The sequence below is a fragment of the Polypterus senegalus genome, chromosome 4, assembly GCF_016835505.1.
Source record: "Polypterus senegalus isolate Bchr_013 chromosome 4, ASM1683550v1, whole genome shotgun sequence".
NCBI classification, from domain to species: Eukaryota; Metazoa; Chordata; class Cladistia; order Polypteriformes; family Polypteridae; genus Polypterus; species Polypterus senegalus.
The window spans coordinates 142,136,916-142,161,896 of record NC_053157.1 but is presented as its reverse complement, the minus strand read 5'-3'; the positions used below and the strand labels follow the sequence as shown (position 1 = coordinate 142,161,896).

At 33.7% G+C, this 24,981-nt stretch overlaps 1 protein-coding gene across 2 annotated transcripts in view; it reads left to right on the top strand.

Moving 5' to 3' along the window:
- The window catches only part of LOC120527686 (gamma-aminobutyric acid receptor subunit alpha-2-like), a 377,740-nt gene extending 353,554 nt beyond the window's left edge, over positions 1-24,186 (top strand). For both annotated transcript variants that reach the window (XM_039751381.1, XM_039751382.1), the window contains exon 10: positions 19,333-24,186. In XM_039751381.1, coding sequence (XP_039607315.1) covers positions 19,333-19,638 — 306 coding nt within the window. In that variant the 3' untranslated portion in view covers positions 19,639-24,186. The remainder of the gene's footprint in view (positions 1-19,332) is intronic.
- Positions 24,187-24,981: the final 795 nt, after the last annotated feature.

The window sequence follows — 24,981 nt, the reverse complement described above, 5'->3', positions numbered from 1 at the left end:
GCCAGTTTCATCAGTTTCATTAAATAGTGCAAATATATCTCTCACAAACAGTGTGTAGATATTTGCACCTGAATCGTTTTAAATGTAACACACCAACATATTTATGCCTACGTTATCAAAAATTTGTAAAATCAAGTGATTGTTTTGCTTACTTTGCGCTGCATAGTTTGTTACCCTGTAAGGCATTCCTGCAGTTAGTTTGCTCCTACATTTACTTTAAAGTTGAACTTTAAATACATTGTATCAATAAATAAATAAAATCAGCTTTGAATATGCAGTCATGGCTAAAAATTGCTTTCAGAAGTATTTTGTCCTGTGGGATAGAGATATGATAATTGCATTTCTAATTCATGTGTGGAAATCAAGGAGTATCTTCAGCCTCATAAAAGCAGCAGCTAGAATACAAGCACAACCCACTGTACAATTCAGTCTTGAAGGACTTCTATGGCAGTGTTGTTTTTCTCCAGCCAGTCTCACCATCAGTGTATCATTCTTACTTTCAAGTGATCTCATTGTTTGAGTTGTCCTTTTAAATTCTCTTATTCAAAAAAAAAAAATCTAATTTTATATGCCTCCATTTAAAAAATTTTGATATTTTTATTTTGATTCACCCTTTTCTCTAGAGTTCACTTCTTTAATTTAATCCAAATTCTGATAACATTGAATGGTAAAGGAAGAGCACCCTGTCCAGGGTTTGCTCCTACCTTGTGCACTATGCTAGCTGGTACCGGCTTCAGACTCCCCCAATGCCCCCCAACCCCTGTTCTGGATTGAGTAGTTTAGAAATTGGTTGAAGAAAAAAAACTCACAGCCATGGAGGTCTCACAATACTGGTTGAATACTGCCGTTTTAAACAATAATCCACTATTTTGGATTGAGCAATTTTATGTAGTTGGAGTAGAGTGAAAGATGCACAAACACAATGACATTTTTCATATGTTATATTCAAAAGCTGAGCTCTAATTAAAGAATTAAAATGGCATATTTGGCTGCATTGCTGGATTGTAGTGCCAATTATCTTTACTGTATGAATCATTGAGCCTGTAAAGCACAACAAAAAAGTATAATATTGTTTAGAAAAAGACCATTTTTATTTTTAGCAGGATATGTTAAGGTATAGCTCATAACTTTTATTAGATATTTTGGAAGTAATGGAAAACCTGCAGTAGTACTGTTAAAATATTTAAATTCATGTAATTTTTTTATATAATGAAAAAAACAAAGCAATAAAAACAGAAAAAAAACTTCAAGTGCATTAAAAATATACCAAACATTGTCTACATATGTACATGTATAGTATCTATTACATATATGATTGTTTCTGGTAAGCTGCTACAGCTCTGAGCACAGTAGTCATTTTTACAATTAAATGGCAGTGCATACATGAGTGAAGCTGAGGTCACTTGGAAATGAAGTAGAGGATCACAAATCCAAACTTTTAACAGGCTACAAAGGAAAATGTACATCTTCGGTTAACAGTCATTTAAAAAGTTGATCTCTTGAAATTCCCTAATATTGATTGCATAATCCCTGTGAGTTTAAATTAAACACACTTCATTTGACCAATGTATTGGATCTATTCTAACTTCAAATACCTTTAAGTTAAATGTTGTTAGTTAAGAATATAATCATAAATAGTAATAATATTTTTTTGTTAAGCCAGATGTTGCGCTTACTATAACATAGCTCATCTTGTGGTAAGCACTAACCCAAGGTATTTACAAATATGTTTTATGAAAATGTACATCATAAAATAATATAATAATATATATTATTATTATATATTCACGTATCTTTATTATTATAAAAAATTTTTATCTATTATAGAATATTTATTTATTCACTATGCTCTCATAGTATATGTGACAATAAAGATCTCTAATCTCTAATATAATCTGGACACAGGTAATTAAGTTAATCGTCTTCAAACCCATTTCATTAAATGTCAGGCCACATAACCTCTTCTCCTTGTTGTTGTTGTTCTTCTTTTTCACCACTAACCTTCTGCTAGGCCTCCGCTGCCTTGATAAGTCTTCTCCATGTTTGTCTATCCTGCACATTGTCCTCCCTGGAACCCCTCTAACCTTGTGTCACTCCCCAGACAGTCCCCCTATCTAAACTTCCTTTGACGTCCTTCTATTGAAAAGCCTATTCTAGATTTTCCCAATCATTTTCCCTTGTTTTTCCTTAGGACATGTCTGTGCTGTCTCAATTTAGCATCTCAAATTTTCTTTTCTTTTTTTTAAAGCATTTTATTGAATTTATTAAAAGCAAATAACATTCCATACAAGCAAGTCAACTTTTACAAAACTCACAAGTTCACATCAAATCAACCCTTACCCAGGAAAGGCCAACAGAGTAAAACTTTAATGGCAGGAAGAATAAGTAAATCAATACATAAATAAAAATAATTAAAATAAATAAGGGAAGAGAATCCACTTCCTTAATTTAAATGCTTATTCTATTGATTATATCCTGCCAGGTTTTTAAAAAGTTTTGCACAGATCATTTAAGTGTAAATTTGATTTTTTCCAGTTTCAAATAGTATATAACATCAGCTACCCACTGACTTAAAAGAGGTGGGTTAGGATTCTTACATTTGAGCAAAATAAGTCTGCATGCCAATAGTGTAGTGAAGGCAATCACAGTTTGTTTGTCCTTCTCCACTTTAAGCCCATCTGGAGGAACACCAAACACAGCTGTTAGTGGGTTAGGAGGGATTGTGACACCCAGGCTGCCTGAAAAGCATTTAAAGATTTTTGTCCAGAATGATGTTAATTTGGTGCAGGCCCAAAACATGTGACCCAGCGAGGCTGGGACTTGATTGCAACGTTTGCAGGTTGGATCTTCCCTTGGAAACATTTTGGAGAGTTTTAGATGAGACAGACATTTTCAGCTAAAACACCATTTTTTACAAGATGAAAACAGGCAAAAAGGAGCAGGAATCCATTGACCATAGTATCTAAGATAGTCCAAAAAAAGGAATTAATTTTGCCAGTGTTTCATTTAAATGAATAATTCAAATTAGTCCAATTTCTCCTATGAATTCACATGCAGGAATATTTTTCACGTATTCAGCCTTCCATAGGATATTATTGCTATAACAGTGGTCATCTTTTCTGTATTCTGTTCCAGAACATTTTTATTCAAATAATACGTAAGTGTTTTTTTTTTTTTGTACTTTCTAGATGTATCTTTATACTAGCACAACTGCTCTGCCCACTCATGTTAACAGTTATGTTGCAAACAGTGTTGGAAATTTAAATTTACCAGAGTTTTTAGGTATCATATGGAAATATTTGGTTTATCTAAATCCTGAATGTACCATGCATGATTCTAAAATTGTTACAATGTATACAAATACAGTATGTAGAATATAAAAGCTGATTTTAAAAAAGCATTACCAATGTCTAGTATACCTGGGTTTGTCCCACACTTGCCTTCCTCCAAATTAGTATTGTACTCAACACTCCACATGTCACCTTGTGGATGGCTTTTCCGGGGCTGAGACTGACTAGGCTATGCGGCTCACCTGGCCATCAAACTTTTCCTGTCAATATTATTCCTAGATCGGGTTCCAGGACTAAGTTTCTTCTAGCTGTAAGGATCTTAGTGGCCACCAAACCCTCATGCTAAGCTCCCAAACCTAGGAGGAGCATGTAGTTTGGATGACCCCTATGTACCACACAAAGGCAGTGTTCCAGATGTGATCCACACGAGCAAGACCGAGTTACAGACCCAGAAGGGATTATATCTCTCTATTGCCCTGGAAGCATCAGGGAATTATCCAGGGATAGCGGAAAGAAGTTGCTAGGTCCATGCATTCCTGTGATCCTTACCAAGAAAAGATGAGTGAATATATCTGAATATTCAAAAACTAGAAAATGAAAAGAAATAAAAATATAGTACCCCTAGGGATGTAAGATGTATATACAGAGATTATTGTGTTAAGATGAAAATCTTTCAATTAGCACTATGATACAGTATGTGCAGAAAATATTCATTTGCGCCCAGGTCTAGGGTCAGACATAATCATTGGCATACATTTCAGATCAAAGTCCAATCTTTATAGTAAAATATGTGCTATGACTCCAAAGAGGAAATTGTTGTTAAGAGAAACATGGAGTAAAACAATGTTAGCCAATTGAAGATATTGAATTAAACAAAGGCTGCACATGGAATTAAGAGTTAAATTGATTTTGTGAAGAGAACTGAAGTGATGACAAATTGTGAATCCGTTTGGTCCACCTTATTGAATACCTTTAGAGTTTAATTATGTTTTTGTTTTTAAGTCTATTGATTGACTGGATTAGAATGTTTAAATTGATCAAATTATCCCTCTGTATAATCTTGTCTGCAAAGAAAACCGATTGCACATCAACCCAGTATGCAGTTGTGCAATAGAGAAGCTACGCTGGCACTGTTTTTTGGGCTCTGTTCATATTTATTTTGTTAGGATTCATTAAAAATATACAATGTTGAATTTAGCACTGTTTTAAGTTTTTTTTTTTAATAATACTTAATTTAGTTACTTCATCGATGATTTAAATATAATCTATTAACTGGTGGCAAGCTCAATGGAGTGAATCATGATTTATTTTACTTTACATATATTGAGTTAGTCTTTTCTTTAAAGTAGCAGCAGTATAAAAGCATGAAGTTCACTGAAAATTGTATGTTAAGAAAACAATACTAGACCACCAAGAGTGAAGGATGAGATAAAAGAATGTTCTGCTTAGAGCATAAACAAAAGAATAACATGTGTCTACTGTCTAAGAATGACACTCTGAATTTTAAGAGAATAAAAGACAGGTTAGACAAAATGGTTCTTCTTGGCAGAGAGGTCTGTAAAGCATCATGCAGTGATGATTGTATGAATTATTTGTCAGACTGTAGGCTTATTTTGAGGACTTTGCGAGTGTAGTAGTTAACAGAATTAAAGTGCAATAAAATAATCTTGTAACAGTTAAAGTCAAGCCAACAAGAATAGGATACAGCAGTAATCAGCTTTCATATTTTAACAATAGCCACTTGAGTCTCTTTCTGCTTGAAATTCACTGTGCATTGCTGTTATTTGTTATAGCAGTACCTCACTAAAATGGAATACTGTAAAATCTATTACACAACCTGGCTACAGTACAGTTTGCAAATGATTGTGGGACTGCAGCAGAGTTTTGAAAGGAGCCATCTAAACTGGCAGTTTATCTTTGGAAACTCAAGCTTATCTTTGGAATTCTCAAGTAATATTAACGGAGAGTTAACAATAATCTTCATTTCTGTGCCCCATTATGATGCAAATAAACAAACCATATTTGTGTTACATATTTTCTTTTTTTAAACATGTACTAATTTGTACATGTTATCTTCCCAAAATTTATTTTCTTGTGAAACTGTCTTTTCCATACAGGATAAATACGTTTAGATGCATAGCATTTCACTCGGACAGGGAGCTAACTCAAGAAAGGATATCATCATCTGTCCATTCCTGTTATTTCAATTCAGGATGACAAAGATCCAGACTCTATCCTGCCAGCACAAGGAAAACACACCCCTACACACTTTAGTCACCATAGGTCTTAGAGAACAGAATGGATGGGGGTAAATAGGAGTATGAGGAGAAACAAAATGATCATAAAACACACAAGGAAAATGTGTAAAGTCTACAAAGACAACAAACAGGCCTGGGCTTGAAGAACTCATTATATAGTATAATGCTATACAGTAACTGTAACATATTACACTGTGATTGATTACAATCCGATCCTCAATAAAAACATAAATGAAAATAAGGACAGAGAGAGAAGTAAGCACCTCAATAAAAACATAAATGAAAATAAGGACAGAGAGAGAAATAAGCAGCGTTCTGCTGTGCATTTGAGTCTGTTCACTATTCTGTTCATTTTTTCACCTCTCTACAGTTCTTTCTGGGTCTAGCATGGCTTTTTACAATATTGTAAGATTTGCCCAGATTTAATTTGTAGGCTTCAATAAGCAATGCTGGCAAACAGGACTACTAAGTGCACTTGATATACATATATATTTAGATTTTTGTACATTACACATTGCTTTGTGAACCTCCTTTAGGAAGTGATGTTTCAAACTTAGTTATTAAAATGAATTACACTGATCTTAAGCGCAATCAAAACAAATGCAGAAAATATTGATTTAAAACAATATATTGTACTTCCAAATCAACATTAAATAATGGTGGAAGGTATTTAAATAGAGTGCAGTTTTAAGGTGCACATTTGTCATGTTCAGCATTGATATTTCCAAAAACAAATATTTTTGATTTTGCATATGGTATTATTGACACTCTTGACCAAGCAAAACTTGAACTTTCTTTTATAAACTAAAATTTACAAAACAATTTGCAGACATATTTTTAATATAATTACATTTCATTTTTAAAAAGCACAGTATTACAATGACATACCACTCAAACAAATTACAACATAGCAGAAACACTAATTTCCTTCAAAAGCATTACAGAGAAAACAAAAAAAATGAATTACAAAACAAATCAAGATTGAAGACTTGTAAGGTGTAAAAAAATATTAAAAGGCACTGCACATATTTTCTTGGCTCAGTGGCTTATAAAAAATAAATTTTTTAAACTACCAACATCCTGGCTAAATATGGCTCTCTCATCTGCATTTAATTACCAAATAAATTGGAACGTCATTCTTACAGAAATCAGTGACTGCCATTATAGATAATATTCACAAAGCCAACAGTCTTCCAAGGCATTCCATTTGAAAGGCTTTTATGAGAGAATTACATGTCCCAAAGTCTATAGTGCACATATGTTGAGGACTGTCTTGTGAAAAGCCTAAATTACTCATATTTATACTTGGGTTCTTCACTTGATTTCACATTTCATCAGCATATAATTCTGCAACAGACCAGAAATGCAATAATTTTGCAATAACTTCTACAAAATACTGCACAGTCGTTAGCTTTTTTCAAGTCCACAAAACACATTTAGAAGGTACTGTAATTGCAAACTCCTTTGATGCTTAAGATGTCTTTGTGAAGACAAAGACTAGGTCCAGTCTTCTATATCCAAGACAGGATCTACGTTTTCCTTCTGAATCTATGATTCCACTGTCGGCTAAGTCCAGGAATATTATATTGTGAGATTTTTTAACTCTTTTGAGACCCTCCCCAACGGGGCCACTCTCCAAAATGCGATTGATGCATCTGTCGAGGGCTTCTTGTCCATCACCGAGGCAACCGCAGGTTTACAATGCCACAGAGTCAATGACAAGCTCACTGCCTCCTTGCCCAGCATGTGTTTCCTCCAATGGGTGATGCGAGGAACACTATTAACTTGGCAACTGACCTGGCCCCAGCCCTGCCCATTTGCTGTGTCTTTGAGTAGTAGAGTGGTAGCTCCTGTTGCAGTAAATAACCTTGCTGTTCCTGTTTCAATTTGAATAAAGCTGATTTTCCTGAAATCCTTATACTCGGCCTTGTCTTTTGGCCGCAAGGCAAATGTCACAATATGGACTGCCACTTTCATTAACTGGGGAGCTTACATCAGTGTTGGTGGTTATAAACATGCACTGAGATTGCTGCCACAATAGGCACTAACCACTTTTTGTCCATTGCTCTTTGCCTCCTATATTGAGGTCTTAGACAGGTCTATATACGGGCCACTTAAATCTTTATATGTGAGCAGAAGAAAGTAGTCTAAAACTTTGCTGGAAGCCAATGTAAAGACTTAAGAACAGGAGTTATGTTGTCGTACTTCTTATCACTAGTAATAATTTTGTAGAAACATTTTAAATTAACTGAAATCCACAAAGTAAGTAATTGAACAGTCTGGGAATAACGCATTGCTGTAGTCAATTAAGATACAAATGAATGAATTAACTTGTCTATATCCTACATTTTTAGTAATCATTTCAATTTTCCAAAACTTTCAGCTGGAATATTCAGTTATTTGTGATAAAAGATGGACTTACGGCAAAGTTAACATGTAAATTGTATGCTGATTCAATAAAATGAATATTTAAGCCTGAGTTAAAAAGTCACAGGATTTTATTGTATCATTCTCACTAACTAATATCATTACATTCTTTTTGTTTGCATTCAGAGACAAGCAGTTATCAGTCATCCAATAAATTAAATCATCAACAGAATTAAATAGAGGCACAATAGCAATATTGTGTCAAGAAAAGATATAGTAGGGAATAATCTACATATGTGACAACAGATATTATATTTTCTAACTATTTCTCTCAGGGATAACTTTAAATATAAAAACGTAATGGTCCAAATATTAAGCCTTGAGGGATGCCTTATCTAAATTCAAACAATAAATTCAGAGTATTGTCATAACATTTCTTACAAACTGGAATTATTTTGATAAGTTTAAACTAAACCTCGCAAGAACCACTGCATGCACAAAATTCTCACTTAACGTAATTTTCAGGGATGTTTAACAGAAAAAAGTGTTCAATTGTTTCAAAGACTGCATTTAACATCTAACCTTACAATAAGTGTAAAATTTCCTTCATCATGTCATGTATATCCTGAGTTAATGCTGTTTCTGTACTGTGAATTATGAAATTGAAAAGCAAGAGAGCAAGATTAGGAAAAAGAGAAATGCATTGGGATATCAAACAGAATGAGCATTGCACATTTTAAACAACACCTCCCAATAATTAGGCATTCGCCATCTTCATATGCATAAAATGTGGAATAAATTGCATAGCTTTGCTTACAGACATTTTAAAAACTAGGTTCAGTCCACATGACCTTCCATCACTCTGCAGAATACTCAAAAATATGATGAAAATTAAATCTATAATTTAACATTAAGATCAAAAGTCCATGGAAACAACTACATATTTCTGATTCTTTGTACAAAATGGTCAGCAAATTTCATGAATTGTCATGCTCCTAGTTTACAGCAACACTGTGGAAAGAAGTGACTTGATTCAGGTACCGTGTTTCCCCGAAAATAAGACCTACTCCTAAAATAAGCCCTAGCATGATTTTCGAGCTGCTCTATAATATAAGCCCTACCCCAAAAATAAGCCCTAGTCAAGATCGTCAGGTGAAAAGTAAGGTGCCTAAGGCCAGGTTTATACTTCACGTGATGCGATGCATGTGCTCGAAACATCCACTAAATTCCAAGGACACCTTGCCACAATATCTCTGAAAAGGATGTTTAATGATTACATCCATCAATTTGGGGGTGCACCCATTCCAGCAGCATCGGTGCAAGAGAGAAACAAATTCTCTGGATGGGGCAACAGCTCACCGTAAGGTGAACACAAGCACACACATACACTGGCGTCATTGTAGCTTCACCAAATCCCTAAACCTTCATGTCTTTGGATGGAAAACTGAGCACACTGTTGAAACCCACCAGGAAAATATGCAAACTCCAGGTCAGGGATCAGAATGAACATGACTCCCTGCGAGACAGCAGCGCTACTGCTTTGCCACCATGCCACCCCATATATGTAACTCTTAACAGTATTCATTATTTAAACAAAGTTAACGATTTATCTGTAAAATGTAACATACATACTTTAATGCATTTCATCATGAAAGTGATATCAAGTATAAATCTAAGAATTCTAAATGTGCTGGAATATTATAAATGTAATGTGTTGTGTGTGGCCATCTATTGCTTCTTGCCTCTTCTGTCTGGTCAGGAGGAAGCCCCAGAAGCACGTAGCGATTTAACAGCTGGGTAAGATGACATTTACGACAGTCTGCTTTAATGATAAAGTAAACTACGAGGTTAAAGTGGACATTTTGAGGTTAAAGTCGAAATTTTTACTTTAATCACAAAATAGACATTTTCATTATGTCCTTATTTTTTTTCTCTGTGGCTCAAATATGCCGCTGTACATTCTGATGGTATTGTAAAGGTGCAAAAAAAAAAAGATGGCACAGAAGATGGTATGTGAGACTTTTAAAATATATTGTGTCATTACTTTGGGGTATATGCGACGCTTGAATATAAAAGCACCACGAATGCATTTGTATGTCAGCATTTTGCTTCACCACATCGAACCATTCATCAAACATTGAAGCATCCACATTTATCCTGGAGGATCCTAGAAGCACCTGATGTAGCAAGAAATTCAGGCTGGAATTCAGGGTTTGAACGTGGAGAGTTATGACGATATTCCAGAGAAAGATGACATGACCTTATTTGGATAAATATACTGTATATTGTTGTACATGAATAAATATAAGATATCCCATGAAAATAAGCCCTAGTGTATCTTTTGGTGCAAAAATTAATATAAGACCCTGTCTTATTTTCAAGTAAACATGGTAGAAAAGACTGTAATAAGACCACTGACTGTGGCAAAAATGTTGTGCTATTATTTCTAAAGATAGACAGAAAAAATTACACTAAGCAGTAAGTCAAATTAAAAACAGTTTCATCCCAGTCTTAAATTATATTCTTATCATCTGATGATTTGGAGACAACACTTTCATCAAAAGACCCTGAGTGTACAAGGAAATAAGATATATTTTGGTGACATTGCATAACTTTGTCTTATTCCCCTATGTAAAATAAACTGGAGTCAGAATAATAGCATGAATCAAATCCTGAACTAAATTAAATACAGTAATTAAGACTTTTTTGGGGGACAACTTTTCTCTATTAAGTTAACATTGGTACTCATGTAATTGAAAGTCGGGATCTCTCTCCCATCTGTGTCACCAGATCTGAAGAGAAATCAGGACTTTTCACTTTCAGTGACTTGATATGCAATTAAATAACATATAATGATATTAAAGAAAAAATCTGAATATATGAATTGGGTGGATACATTAGAGAAATAAAAATAAGTTTAAAATGTATTTACAAAGAGTAAGATTAAAAAGATAGTAAACACAATAGACAGTGTATATAATATTATAGCAGCTGGCAGACCGCTCATCACAGGCAGTCCAGTAATGCATCTCTCTGCAAGTGTTTAACTGGTAAGAAAGAGGACACCATTTTTTGACAAATCTCAGGAGAATATGAGAAAGAGAGCTGAAAATGTCATTGGAAATTAATTAATAGATCCATTCAGTACCTGTCTTGGTCACAGTGATACTGAAATGTATGTCTCTGGATAGCAGAAAGTGACAATGAATGCTGATACTGATGTACTTTTTCCGGTTTTACTTTTGTTATTGGTAATATTTCCCATGTAAAGTAATCAGTCTTATAAGTGTATTAGAGTATATAGTTGTTGTTTATTATTTTTCAAAAACCAAACCTGTTATTAGTCTGAACAACGATTGATCAATTATTTAGTGTATGTCTTAGTGCCTACATATCAGTACTCTCTACAATATGCTCAAATATGAATTCAGAAAAGCTGTTAAAGCATTGTAATCTTGAAATAGTGTGCTTCTGACTTCCATGCTCTTAAATAATTAGAGTTGTAGTGCTAGTGTGGACGAAATCTCAGACCCGACAGCAGGTGTGGTTATAAAGCAGCTTTATTTTCAGAGTCACGGTGAGAAGAGTTTCAGAAAAGCAGACAATCAAATATACATGACAGCGTCAGGGCTCTTCTGAACCCCGTCTGTTGGGTGGGGTCCAGTTTTATACCCCTAGAATGCGTGATTTAATATCATTATAAAATGTAACAGTCAACACTTTATTATACACAATCCTTGAGCCCCTTTAACGCCCCTTATGCAACTTGATTTCTTGGCCCCTTTTGTTATGGTGTTCAGATGTAAGCTAAGGGAAAACGTGATAAGGCAGACTCATGTGTGGAATGCTCAGACCTTGAGTCCTTTGCACAAACATTTTTCTGTTTGCTAAAAACAAAGCATGTTATTACATGGTATTGTAAAGTTTACTTCTCAGACATTAATTAGTACAAGGGAACGAAGAGAACATTCGTCTTCCACACTAGTCTGTGGAAAGTTACCACTGGAGTAAACTGGCTCATTGAACACAACTACCTTAATGTGTATGATGAAATGGAAATGTGTCAAAAAGACTGTCTGTACTTCATGATGCATATCCATGTATGATGGAGTTTTTCTACTGAAGATAGACATAAGGTTAGATTACAGTGTGCTCCACACAAAGTGCTGTGATTGGCTTTGACCACTTGTACCTAGGTATAGTAGTAAAAGGATTAACATTGGTTTTGGACTGTAAGTGCTCCTTTTTGTTATGGAAATGTATACACAAACACATAGAGATAGTTAATATCCCAACATTCTTTGTGATGTCTTGTATACATGTTTACTGTAAACTTATTTATCTTATCCTATCAAAGAATTATTTTTTAACAGGGATTTTGATGTAGTTACATATTCTATTCATGTTTTATCATTTATATTCTTTCAGAAATTAAGTGGTAGTGGTACAACACACTTACAGCAACTACTATTACATAATGAAGGGTAATAATTTAACAGCTTATTGTTAATTTTTGGCATATTTATTGTAAATCTTAATTAAATTAGTCTAAATATAATAATGTACAAAACACCAAATTTTACCACTTTATTTACTAGTAGTAATGCATTTATGTCAAGTTGGTAGTTTATTATTTTCAGCAGGATTTAGATAGATAGATAGATAGATAGATAGATAGATAGATAGATAGATAGATAGATAGATAGATAGATAGATAGATAGATAGATAGATAGATAGCCAAAATAACCGGATATTTTGTATGTATTTCACTTTGTGAACATGGATAGGATAGCTTTTTTGCAGAGGTTTTCTGACCATTGCTTCTTCTTTCTTTGTATAAAGTCATTTGTCTTGCAAAGTATTAAGAAGGAACATGAAATCTACTGGAATGCCATATGAATTTAGACTGTTTGGTAGAGTACCAGGCAGTGTCAGTGCCATAAGTGAAACAGAAATCTCCAAAAGGGTACAAAATAATAAAAAGAAATAAACCCTGAAAACTAAACATAATAAACATTTCTAAAAATGCCAACAGCTTACCATATGTACATGTGTCAGCTTTTAATCATTCTTATAGTAACTATACTCTCAAAACTCTTTTGCTTTGCATAGCATCTGTTGTGGCTATTTGCTGATTTTACACTAGATTTACTTTGCCTTAGGTAAAAGGCATATCTTCATCCTCTGGTTTAAAAAAACATTTAAAGAAGTAAGGACTTAGAAGCATCTTTCCTAATATAAGAAAAACATTTTATGCAATCTCCTACTGCAAACGTTAAAACCCATGATTAATTTATTGGTAAACTTCCACCATATGAGGATGTTTCTTTGTCCGTTCATTTGTTTGGAAGACTCTTTAGTTTAGGTACTGCAAAATGCATCTATTACAAATTTACACTTATGTAATGAGACGTTGACACACACTTCTTTCTACAAAGCATCAGCAAAGTGTATCTTCATCTCTGCAATGTGACCTACTAACAAAAATTCACTTTGGAGTCGTCTGAGGTGGCTTGAGACGGATTTCTCTAGATATTACATATTTAGTATAAAACTTGTGAATCCTTCATATTAACAAGTCATTTTACTATTACATGGGTATGTAATACTGCCTAAAAATGAGTAACCCACCAATTGATATTTTAGAAGTGGTATAAAGACCCAAAGAAGTCTTTGTTAAGGGCGTGTTACATAAAGTCAATGAGTAATAGATGCATTTATGCAATACCTAAAGTGTTACATTTTTGAATCCGATTTTTTGAGATTAAAACAAAAGATATCAGATTGATGCAAGGACTTGAGAACGTACCAAACTATGAAACACACACACATGCATTTGGTACTGGGACAATTTATTGTCTGTTGACGTAGCATGCATGTATCTGTCTCTGTTCATTTCAAAATTCTGGTATGGACTTTTAAGGGAAGTAGCTGCTTACTTTGAGTTTAGGTACATATGATAAGGATCAAATTACATTCTGTTCAGGGCATCTCTTTGTGTGAAATTTCTATAAACACCTGTTTATATATTTAATTTAACAATCTTACAGTAAATATAGTTTTAAAGAATTCAATATTTGATATACAATAGCCCATAGCTATGTATAAATTCATATTCTTAACACATATTCTTTTTTTCATGATTTTGCAAGTGATCAGAATGTCTGCTAAGTCTATTATTATATTTTATTAAGCAATCGACCATATTTAATATTATACTAGCCATTGTAATCATAAAACTGTTGCTGAATTTTAATATACTTTTTTACAGAGAAAGCCCACTCTTCACTTCTGTTCCAGCCTAGTCACTGTGTGGTTGTTTTCCAGTGTCTCTTTAGGTTGTTTCTAGAGACTGTGGATTCCTGGTATATCTCAAAGACATTTCTTTTGTAATTGGTAACTCTATATTGATCCTGCACATTACTAAGCTAATCTGCTGGATAGATTTCCTCCCCATTTTCAATTTCTTCTTTGTGCCCAATGCTGATGGAATGCTGCCACACAAACTTCAAAATGATCAAAATTAGTTCTGAAGAAAGTCAAATAGAATTAATGAATGCTTATAAAAATACTAGTGGCACACTAAAGTAATCTGCACCCAAATTTTAGGATTCAATACAAATATGAAAAGGTAAATTACATGACAATCAAATCTGCGTAAATTTGTTTACTACCTCACAAAATCCCAACTCTCTTACCAGTGCATGTTTGCTGTTGTTTTGGACATGTTAATGTCCCTTAACAGTAGTACTTTGTTTCAGCCTGGACAGTATCATTTCTCCAATGATCATACATTTATTCTCTCTAGAGTCTAATGAATCTTTATAGTGTTTTCTCCATCATCTGGCACTGTTAAGCAGAGCTGGGAGTAGGTCGGTACAATATTAGTCATTACTGCAATCTCATTATATTTCACAGCAACAAAGTAGTGTAATGAGTCACAATTTGAGTTCTTCAGTTCTTCTTCTGATGTATGTCGAATTTTGTTACTTATGTTACACATCTATATATATAATCGACCAAGTCGCCCAACCATGGGAAGCATGACCATGGGGTACGCACGACGGAGCCCCATCCTCCAACTCTAACCCTACTCCCGTGCCTACCCTCACTCTCGAGGCATGCGCACTGCCTGCTCATGTGCCCGCCCCAACACATCACCAAACACATGTTTACACGCTGCATACAGCGATTCCCGTCCGCGACAAAAATGTTTCTTCTTAGATGGTCCTTCAGGAACAGGGAAAACCTTTGTCTACAAAACCCTGATTCATACCATAAGAGCTAGGGGAGACATTCCTACAACCGTAGCATCTACAGGAATAGCTGCAACATTGTTACCGGGTGGACGTACTGCACATTCCGTTTTTAAAATACCGTTGAAGCTGACTGTGGATTCCTGGTATATCTCAAAGACATCTGACTACTACTTCCACATGCAACATCAAATGTACCTTTCCACACACTCAACATCTTCTGCAATCCAAATTGATAATATGGGAAGAGGCGCCAATGACACATGCATACGCATTCCAGGCAGTTGACAGGTTATTACATGACCTCACAGGTGACACGCAGCCATTTGGAGGGAAAACAATACTATTGGGTGGAGATTTCTGACAAATGCTCCCGGACATTATGCGTGGCTCCCGAGCACTTACTGTCGCCAGTTGCATTAACAAGCAACCTTTGTGGCGTCACATGCATGTACTTACACTGACAACAAATATGAGAGCTCTTCCTCACGAACAACATTTCGCAAAATGGCTCCTCGATGTTGGAGACGGGAAAAATGGAACAGCTGTAACATTACCTTCACATTTTTTTCCTTTTAATTCTGATCCCGTTCAACAACTATATGGGCACATTGACTTCTCAACTGTCACTCCGGAACAACTCAGAACGTTAGCTATATTAAGCGTCACAAACGAAGACTCGCTACACCTTAATGAACAAGTACTGAAACTTATCCCTACAGACGAAGTAACTTTCATCAGCATTGACTCCATCGTCACAGACCATCCCACAGATCAACTTTCATTCCCCGAAGAATTTCTTAAGTCTTACTCCCACTGGCATGCCTCTGCATAAACTCAGAATTAAAATTGGTTCAGTCATCATGCTTCTCAGAAACCTCATGCCAGCAAGATGTCTCTGTAATGGCACTAGAATTCCAGCATTCACCGCAATGTACTGGAGTGTAAAACTATCGCAGCTCCTACCTCACAAACTGTCCTTATTCCCCAGATTTCCCTGACCCCATCAAATTCAAATTTGCCTTTTATTTTTACACGCAGACAATTTCCTGTTAGATTAGCCTTTGCAATGACAATTAATAAGGCACAGGGCCAAACTTTCAAAAAAATATGCCTGTATCTGCCAAAACCAGTTTTCAGTCATGGACAATTGTATGTTGCTGTCTGCAGTGTTCCATCTTTTCATTCTCTCACAGTCATATCCTCAAACCCACCCCATACGGACAACTGTGTCTTTCAGGAAGTGTTCACCCATCAATGAATAATTATGCAGCGTATGCTACGCCACGGGTCGGCTAGTATGTTTTAAAACAAATAATATGTCAATTTACATAAATCTTTTGAAGGGCAGGCAGTCCAGTTCACATAACGTTCAAGGTGGTGAGTGTGGCTACCTGATCATCTGCACCAGAGATGTGTATTTTTCATTAAAGTTTGATATTTTATTAAGTTTCACTTTGTGTTTATTAAAAAAAAATTAAGTCTTATTTTGAAAAATAACAACTTTTCATTTTACAATGCAATAAAAGAGGAGCGAGAGTTTAATTTTAGTTTAAGGAGGATAGAGCAAAGGAAACCATTAATTGTTGTGTGATCACATTCTCTTGATCAATGAGCCCATGAGGACTTTGATTTGCATATGCCGAAAAGAATTTGACATCAAATCAAATGAAAATGTTATAGTTGTCATGAATTCAGAAATTGTAGTGCCATAATCCAATATACATTTTTACTGTATTTTGTTGTCACATCTCAACTTTCCCACAAAAGTGGAGAATTCTATGCATAAGTAACTTATTTTACGCTGTTTTTAATTGTTATTGAATACTGTACACAATACAGACTTACATAAAAATAGATACAGAATTAATAGATAGAGAAAGTCCTTATATGTAGTATCATATTCTAAGTCTCTAATAATAAGTACAATGAAAAGGTCAGATGGCATGAAGGACAGAAAAATATGTAAAAAGTCAAGTCAAGCTGGGGAAAAAAAAACTGCAGGGGTTCCAGGGCTAAAAGACCACCCAGCCCCTACTGGGCATTCTAAATAACATAAATGTCTTAAGTTGCTCCTCATTGTTTCCAGGCTTCATCCCATCTTCCAGGCTTCATCAATGCAATGGGTCTCATGAAGAGTTGGGACATCCACATTCATTCAAGTACGGGTGGCTCAGGTGGCTCAGGTGGTAGTGGCACAGAATACCATCACAGAAAGACTGTAAAAGAAAGCAGAGAAGAGTACAGACTAATAATGATTGCAAATCCACATTGAATATGATCATTCTGTGTATGCATAATCTTTTAGAAATACAACTAAAATGTAGGTATGAAAAAGTCAAATTTAAAAAATGGGTTTTAGGAGTTTTTTTTAAATGATCCAAAGTATTAGCCTGGCATTTCTTTATTCGTAATGTATTCCATATGTTTGGTGCTTAACAGCAAAAGGCTGCCTTACCAATTCTTTTTTGTATAAATTCTTGGAAAAAATAAGCAGAGTACTATTAAAATATCTAAATTTACGACTTGAAATGTATGGGGACAGGGATTCCAATATATAGGAAGGAGAATGGTTATGTAAAGCTTTACATACCTGCAGTACTATTTTAAAAACAGTTCTTAAGGACACAGGTAAGCTGTGTAACAATGCTAAAACAGGTGAGATGAGCTGTAGTTGACTTTTTCTGGTTAAAGTTCTAACTGCTACATTCTTAACTGGTGTTTTTCTTGGGTAGTTCAGTTAGGAGTGGATTGCAGTAATCTAGCTAACTAAAATAAAATGTGTGAGTTAATTTCTCAGCATCTTACAGAGATAGAAGAGGCCTAACTTTTGCAGTTTTCCTTAAATGGATAAATGCAGTCCTAGTAATCTTGTTAATGTGTGATTTAAATTTTAGGTCAGATTACACCAAAATTCTTTATTTCCATCTTGACGTTTAATCCCAGGGGATCAAGTTCATTTCTAAGGCCCGCACTATTTCCATTTTTACCAAACAATACATTTTTTTTTTACCTTTATGTAGCTTGAGAAAATTATTATTCATCTATTCAGTAGTACAAGTAAGACACTGGGTAAGAGAGCCCAGCATATCAGGGTTATCAGGAGCTATAAATAAGTAAAGCCATGTGTCACCTTGTTCACCTTGTTTTTTGAGAAAGGCTGGTTTAATGGGAGCATGCAGACTGAAAAAAAGCAGTGGGTTTAGAATAGATCCTGGTAGTGTCAAGAGCAATGGTACAAGACAGCCACAGAGACTTGACATCATGTTGCAATATAAACACTGCAGGTAGCTGGACCTACCCAATCAATAAGTGCAGTCTTCTACTGATTGCAAAACTAGCATAATGTTACCGTTTACTGTCTCCATGTTTGTAAATGTTAAAGTGGTTAAGTCTGTTTTATTAAAAAAAAAATGTAATTTTTATTAAGAATACTTTAAGTGACCTAGAAGCCTGTACTTGCTGATTCATATGTTTAAAATGGTACAGGGATAATATATGTCATGTAGTTTAACTGCTAAATTCACATTCAGTGTTATTGGTCATTCCATTCCTATTTAAATAGTATAAGGACATTTGGGTGTCATCCTTATAGTTTCCAATTGGTACATACAGTATTTGCATGGATTTAGAGAGTATTGTAAAAGTGAAGTTACTAATAATTTGATTACTTTTTCCAGGAAGTAATGAGTAACACAATCCTGTTACAGTATACAAGGAGCAATTTGTAATGTATTGCTTTCATTGAGGAAGTAACCTATTTCTGCTTATAAGCATGTTACAGTCATCAGGGGATTTTTTTTTTTAATTTAAAAGTAATCTGAGCATCATACTTTGCTGAAAACAAAATATCCTTGCCTGTCATTTTTCCAAATAAATAATCTTTACTCAAATTTGAAGATAGATTGCGCTACTAGTTACAGTACCACACATTTCCACACTGGTATTTACAGGCATATTTCGCTAATTTGAATACACCCATTACTTTGACTATGAGTCTCGTATAAGTTATTTTCCTATAATTAAAGTCCAGGTAAGTTGTGCATACTGCTACTTAGAGCTACATTGTGTATTAAATGCAACTACAGAATTATTGTGCTGGATTTGAATCAAAAAAACACCATTCCTTTCTGATTCATTTTTCTAATTTATTTCCACAGAAAAAAGAGAAAGCTTCAATCATTAAGAAAAACAATGCTTATGCTGTGGCTGTTGCAAACTATGCACCAAATATTACAAAGGACTCAGTATTGCCTACCATCTCTAAAAGTGCCACTGCAGATCCAAACAAAGCAAAGCCAGATGCAAAACCACAGGAAGCCAAGAAGACATTCAACAGCGTAAGCAAAATTGACAGGATGTCCAGAATAATGTTCCCTGTTTTATTTGGAACCTTTAATTTGGTGTACTGGGCTACCTATTTAAACAGGGAACCAGCCATAAAAGGATTAGTGCCATCCAAATAGGTGATCAGATATACTGTATGAGAATTCTAAATATAGGACTGATGAAATGCCAAATACAACAAATAACTGCTAATATATGTGCTTTTGGTAAGTCTGTAAAAGGCAGCCAAGCACGAGTACAAATGTTTTCTTAATGCTTCACTGTCACTATTTAAATATTGTTAGAATACAGTATTTGTTTTCTTAAACTTGGTATTTCATTTTCTTGTTGTTAAAATGTTTGGAAGTATTCATTTCTTGCCATTTTTGATATTTCATTTTTCCCATACTTTAGAATACAAATGAGTCGCTGTTACATTTAAAGCCACATGTAGCTGCACTATACACTATGCCAGTTTCTCTGCTTTTTGTCTGTTTGTCAGCAACAGTTGTACTATGTTGATTTTTGTCTTCAGCTAGTGAATTTTTTGAGGACCAAAATACCTGCAAGTGCTTAAATCTGAAGGATACTTAAAAATTGATCCTTTTTTCTATTTAGTTTTTCACCAAATAATTATGGAATTTTGAAATCCATTTTTTAAATCTATTTCATAGATATTTACGACTTTAAGCAACTTACTCTGTCTCAGCTAAAAGATGTGTTTCATAAATAATTTGAAATAGGGTTACTGAATTAGAATGTCTCATTTGAAAATTGAAGTAATGATGACCTCAAACAAGTTCAACATGTAACTTTCAAAGAAAAGTTTATTTTTTTGTGATTTGCACAACAAATTAATTGGCCATAATTTTAGCTCTGACTGCTCCCTGCAGTGAACATCCTGAAGGGTTTTTATTTATGTGTGTATGTCTGTGTGTTTTTATGTATTTATTTATACATCAGATCATCTCAAAAATGATAACCATTCACTGAATATTGTAAAAAAAAATGCATTGACAAATTATCAAAAACATTTCTAAAGAGCACTGCCTCTCTCTTTTATTGGGCAGGTAGCTATGCTGATGTAAAATGATTCTGACCCAATATACTTGATATCCATAAAGATGATTTACTGTTAAAGTAGAATTTGTCATTTTCATATGCAAGTAAAAGTTTAGTATTGTCAGCTAATTCTTGATTCATTCATTTTTTTTTCTCAAATGATATAATAACCACTTGTAAATTCATTACTGTGACTCAAACTATTGTAAATGTACAGTAAATGAGACATTATTATTTAGAATAGAAATAATTATTGTTCAAGAATTCACTGAATTAATTATTGTTAATTTTAAGTGCACATCTTTTCATCAAACAGCAGCCAGGGATGACTTTAAGATATTTCTTAAATACCCCATTTATATTGAATAAAAATGTTTTTATTGCTTTCTTGATTCGTCTCACTGAGTGACAATTTTTTGAGAAAAAAATTAATTTTATACATACATTAGCAGTTGTTAGTTGATATGAATACAGAAAGATCTTTGTTATAAACATTTTTATTGTAAGTAAATATAAAGTTTAGTGCAAATTGTTACAGTAGTGTACAGTAAAAACTTAAATAATACTTTCTAAGGTGTGGTGCACAATATTGCAATCTCCTTATGATGTAAAGAAAAGTGTTTCTTTAAAGTATTTAAATTGTACGTTCTGGAATTTAAGGAAGGAAATCATATGTTGGATTCCCTGTTTTGCCCCTACTTGCTTTTATTACTATTATTGTTTGGTTTGTTGTAATATTTTAGTGTCTTGCATGTGATAATGGTGTCAAGGTCATAAATTTAATTTCAACAGAAGACAGAATTATACAAGCACCTTGTCCTTGCATTCAGGGAAGTATTCAGGTCTATATACAGGAAAATCTCTTTTTGACTTTGGCCTCTTTTAACCATTCGGATTAAAGACATGGGGGAAATGCACTTTAAGATAACCCATCGAAGTACTTTGATCATAAAGTTAGTCTCTTCCAGTTCACACAAAGGATTGTGCAATAGTTGGGTATGCAGAATATGATAAGCAATAAAACGTACTAAGTTTGGACTGTATGCTTGCCCTTTAAAAATATTAAGTAAAAAATACATGGTAGTGCCATTATATCCCAAAAATGCCAATTTATTTTCCAATTTGGTTTCTTTTGATATTCTTGTGTGCATATAGAGTATGCACAGTCCATTCTGATTATGTGATCCAAAATTTTCATTTCAGCACTAATTCTACAAATGTAATGCTCTTGTTATAATTTCCTTATCATTTCCAACTTCACTCTGTTTTTGTATGTGCGGCCATAACTCCATTTCTGTATTTTAAGAGATATTTATGCCCCCAAATATTGCCTTTTAATTTGAATGAAAAAAAAAATAGCTCAAAACACCTTCAACAGCTGCAGTTAGCTGAAGGTTTGCCAGGTACATTATGTCATTTTTGTCATTTTTAGTAGAAAATTATGTTTATTGTTGAGCTGGACAACAAATAGGAATGATACATTGTTTTGCTTGACCTATTGCATTACATAAGGCACGCCATCTTTTCTTACAGTAGCATTATGCAATGCGAATATTAAATATACTTGAACTTAATCTGATTTCAAATCAATTTCCCTTATTATAATATTCTCAACTTCAGCCTAGAGTAATGTGTTCTATAGAGTGCTCAGATAACTTAAATCCAGCAAAGTAAAACAATTGAAAACATAGAATAATGGAGTTGAAAATGTCTGAATAATTGTATGTATTGTATGTTACTAGAGGGTGAATTACTATTTAAAATTCTACCATTTAATGAATTTTCTACCAAAGTGAGTCTTCCACATGTATACTATTCCTTAAAAGATTAATATAAGATCCAGTTAAACCAAACAAGACGAGTAAATATTTCATTCAACATCGAAAATAGTTTTTCTGTCATTTATTGCAGAATCAGATTATATTACCCCTTGCCCAATACTATTTAAGAATACACAATTAACTAATTAAGTAATAATATTTCTACATTATTTTAAATTGTTTTATTTTCCTGGCACTACAGTTTGCCATCCCTTTTAAAATATGCGTTTATGAAAATAATTAGTGACTTTAAATTGGGCTGATCTGAGAGTGAGTATGAGTGTGCAATCTAACAAACTGGAATCCCATCCAAGACTGTTTTTCTGCCTGCACATAACGTTGTAAGTGTTGCGCTAGCTTAGCCAACTACAACTCTGTATTGAAATTTAAGGGTTCAGAAAGTGAAAGAATGAATTATAAATGTTGACTGATCAAGTTTGAGGTTGATTATTATTAGCCTACTCAATAAATGTATTAGTGTGTTTTGTAATGTATTAAAAATAATTGGGAATCTTTAATATTCAGTACATCAGCACTGTAGAAATGATTCATTTCTGGTGTCCCGGCTATGTATTAAAAATAAACTTACACAAATTTAATGTAAACCTATGCTTTGCCATAGGAAAAGAGTAAATATATTCTTGAAATGGTAGCTCAGTATATAAACTATCCTATTTTTGCTACACTATGAGTATTATCTACAATACTTCCAATAGTTTTTTAACAATGATAATAGACTTGCTAATGTCATGCATGCAGCCTGTAAAATATTTAAAATATTTACAAACTTTGTGTGAATTATTAAATTATTGGAGGTTGTTTAATTATTACATTTTAAAGTATGACTGTCACCCCTTTTTTAAAAAGGTGTGTAAGCATGTCCTTGCATACTGGTTGCTTGTTTGCAACACAGTTTGGCCGAGGCTTTGCTTTTTTTCAAAATCTGGTCTACCTCATACCAGCTAACAGCCTCTGTAAGTTGTCAACCTTACTAAATGTCTTATCATTTTACATTTCTTAGCCCTGTTTGCCCACTTTTTAGAGACTGGTGGTCTTTTTTTCCTTCATTTCAGATATATATTGTGGTTAATGGTTAAAGTGTTAATGAATACGTGATTACTTCATTGAATATGCTGCTCTGTTACGTTTTACTGTAAAAAGACACATAAACGTTATTGTATACTGTCTTTATCGATTAATTTAGATTTATTAGAAGAAAGGGACTTTCTAATATTAAAACAGTTTCTGTCTACAAATATACTGTAGATATAAAGGTACTGTTCATCTGTATCAAATATGAGTTGTTCATTTGATAGAAATGGGCAATTAACAGAAATAAGTTATAGGATACAATATAGAATGAGGGTAATGAAAAAGAGGTAAGAACTGATCATTGAAACTAACATGTTCTGTCACTTTATGTAGTTAAAAATACAAATTGTGTGATAACTTGTGTGTAGTAGGTCATACAAATAAACACTTATAGCATCCACTCATTTCTTACATTAACATCCAGATGCATTATGATGTATGTGCCTTTATACTTTAGCAAAAGGCTACTCAACAGCAGTAAATCCCATTTCCATTTGTGTGCCATTAACAAAAATACACAGCTAAAGTTTTCAGCCACTGCACAGTATGCAAAAAAGAGTAAATATAGAACTGGAGTCAGAACTTCTGGGGTTGTGGTGGTTTTGAGTGACTTTACAATTTCTTTTAAGATTTTATGTCCATGTGTGATTATGTTTGCCCAAAATAGTCCTGTTTATGTTCTCAGCATTGTTCAGTAATTATAGTTCTATCAGTGGAAAGTGTTCTGTCATGCTGGACGCTGGTAGGTTTACAAAAAGGCCCGTCAGAAACTAGAATTCGAACCAATAAAAAGTGTTTTCTTAGTATGTTGTCAGACGTGTCATGTGTTAGTAACATTCAAAAAGAAGGGAAAACATTTTTAAATAAACAACTTTAGGACTCCGTGGCAAGGCAAATTTATATTTAGAAACATCTCAAAATGTTTTTAAAATAACTTTTGAGTCATCTGATATGCAGTAGATATCTTTAAAAGTTTCTGCATATTTAATAGGACTTTGTGTTATTTTAAGATGCCTTCAAATGCCATTTTAAAATACCATAAGATAGCTATTAGCTTTTTCAAAATATTATGAAACTATCATATTTTAAATATATCTAAAAGTGTAGAAAAACTTAAGATGAAGTACATTTTAAAATATGTGAAATTCATTGTAAGAAGTCTGCAAATGTTAATTTGGCTTTCTGCAAATCTCTGTTAGATTCTTTGGACCAGACTTGGTAATATAAAAATATATGGAGCTGCTTAAAATCCTTATTGTTTTGCTAAAATTTTGTGTACAGTTTACACTATAATGCAAAGATTTTGAATTTCCTTCCTTCAGTATAGAATAATTAATAAAGCAAAGTTTACTAAAACCAGTATGCATGTGTGTAAGTCTAAGGTCAAATAAAGTCAATGTTAAGACAAAGATGAGGACACAATCAAAATAATAATTGTACTTCTCTTAAAAATTTTAGAAATTACAACATGAAGAACATGCTGGGAGAACTAATCCTAATGTATATTCT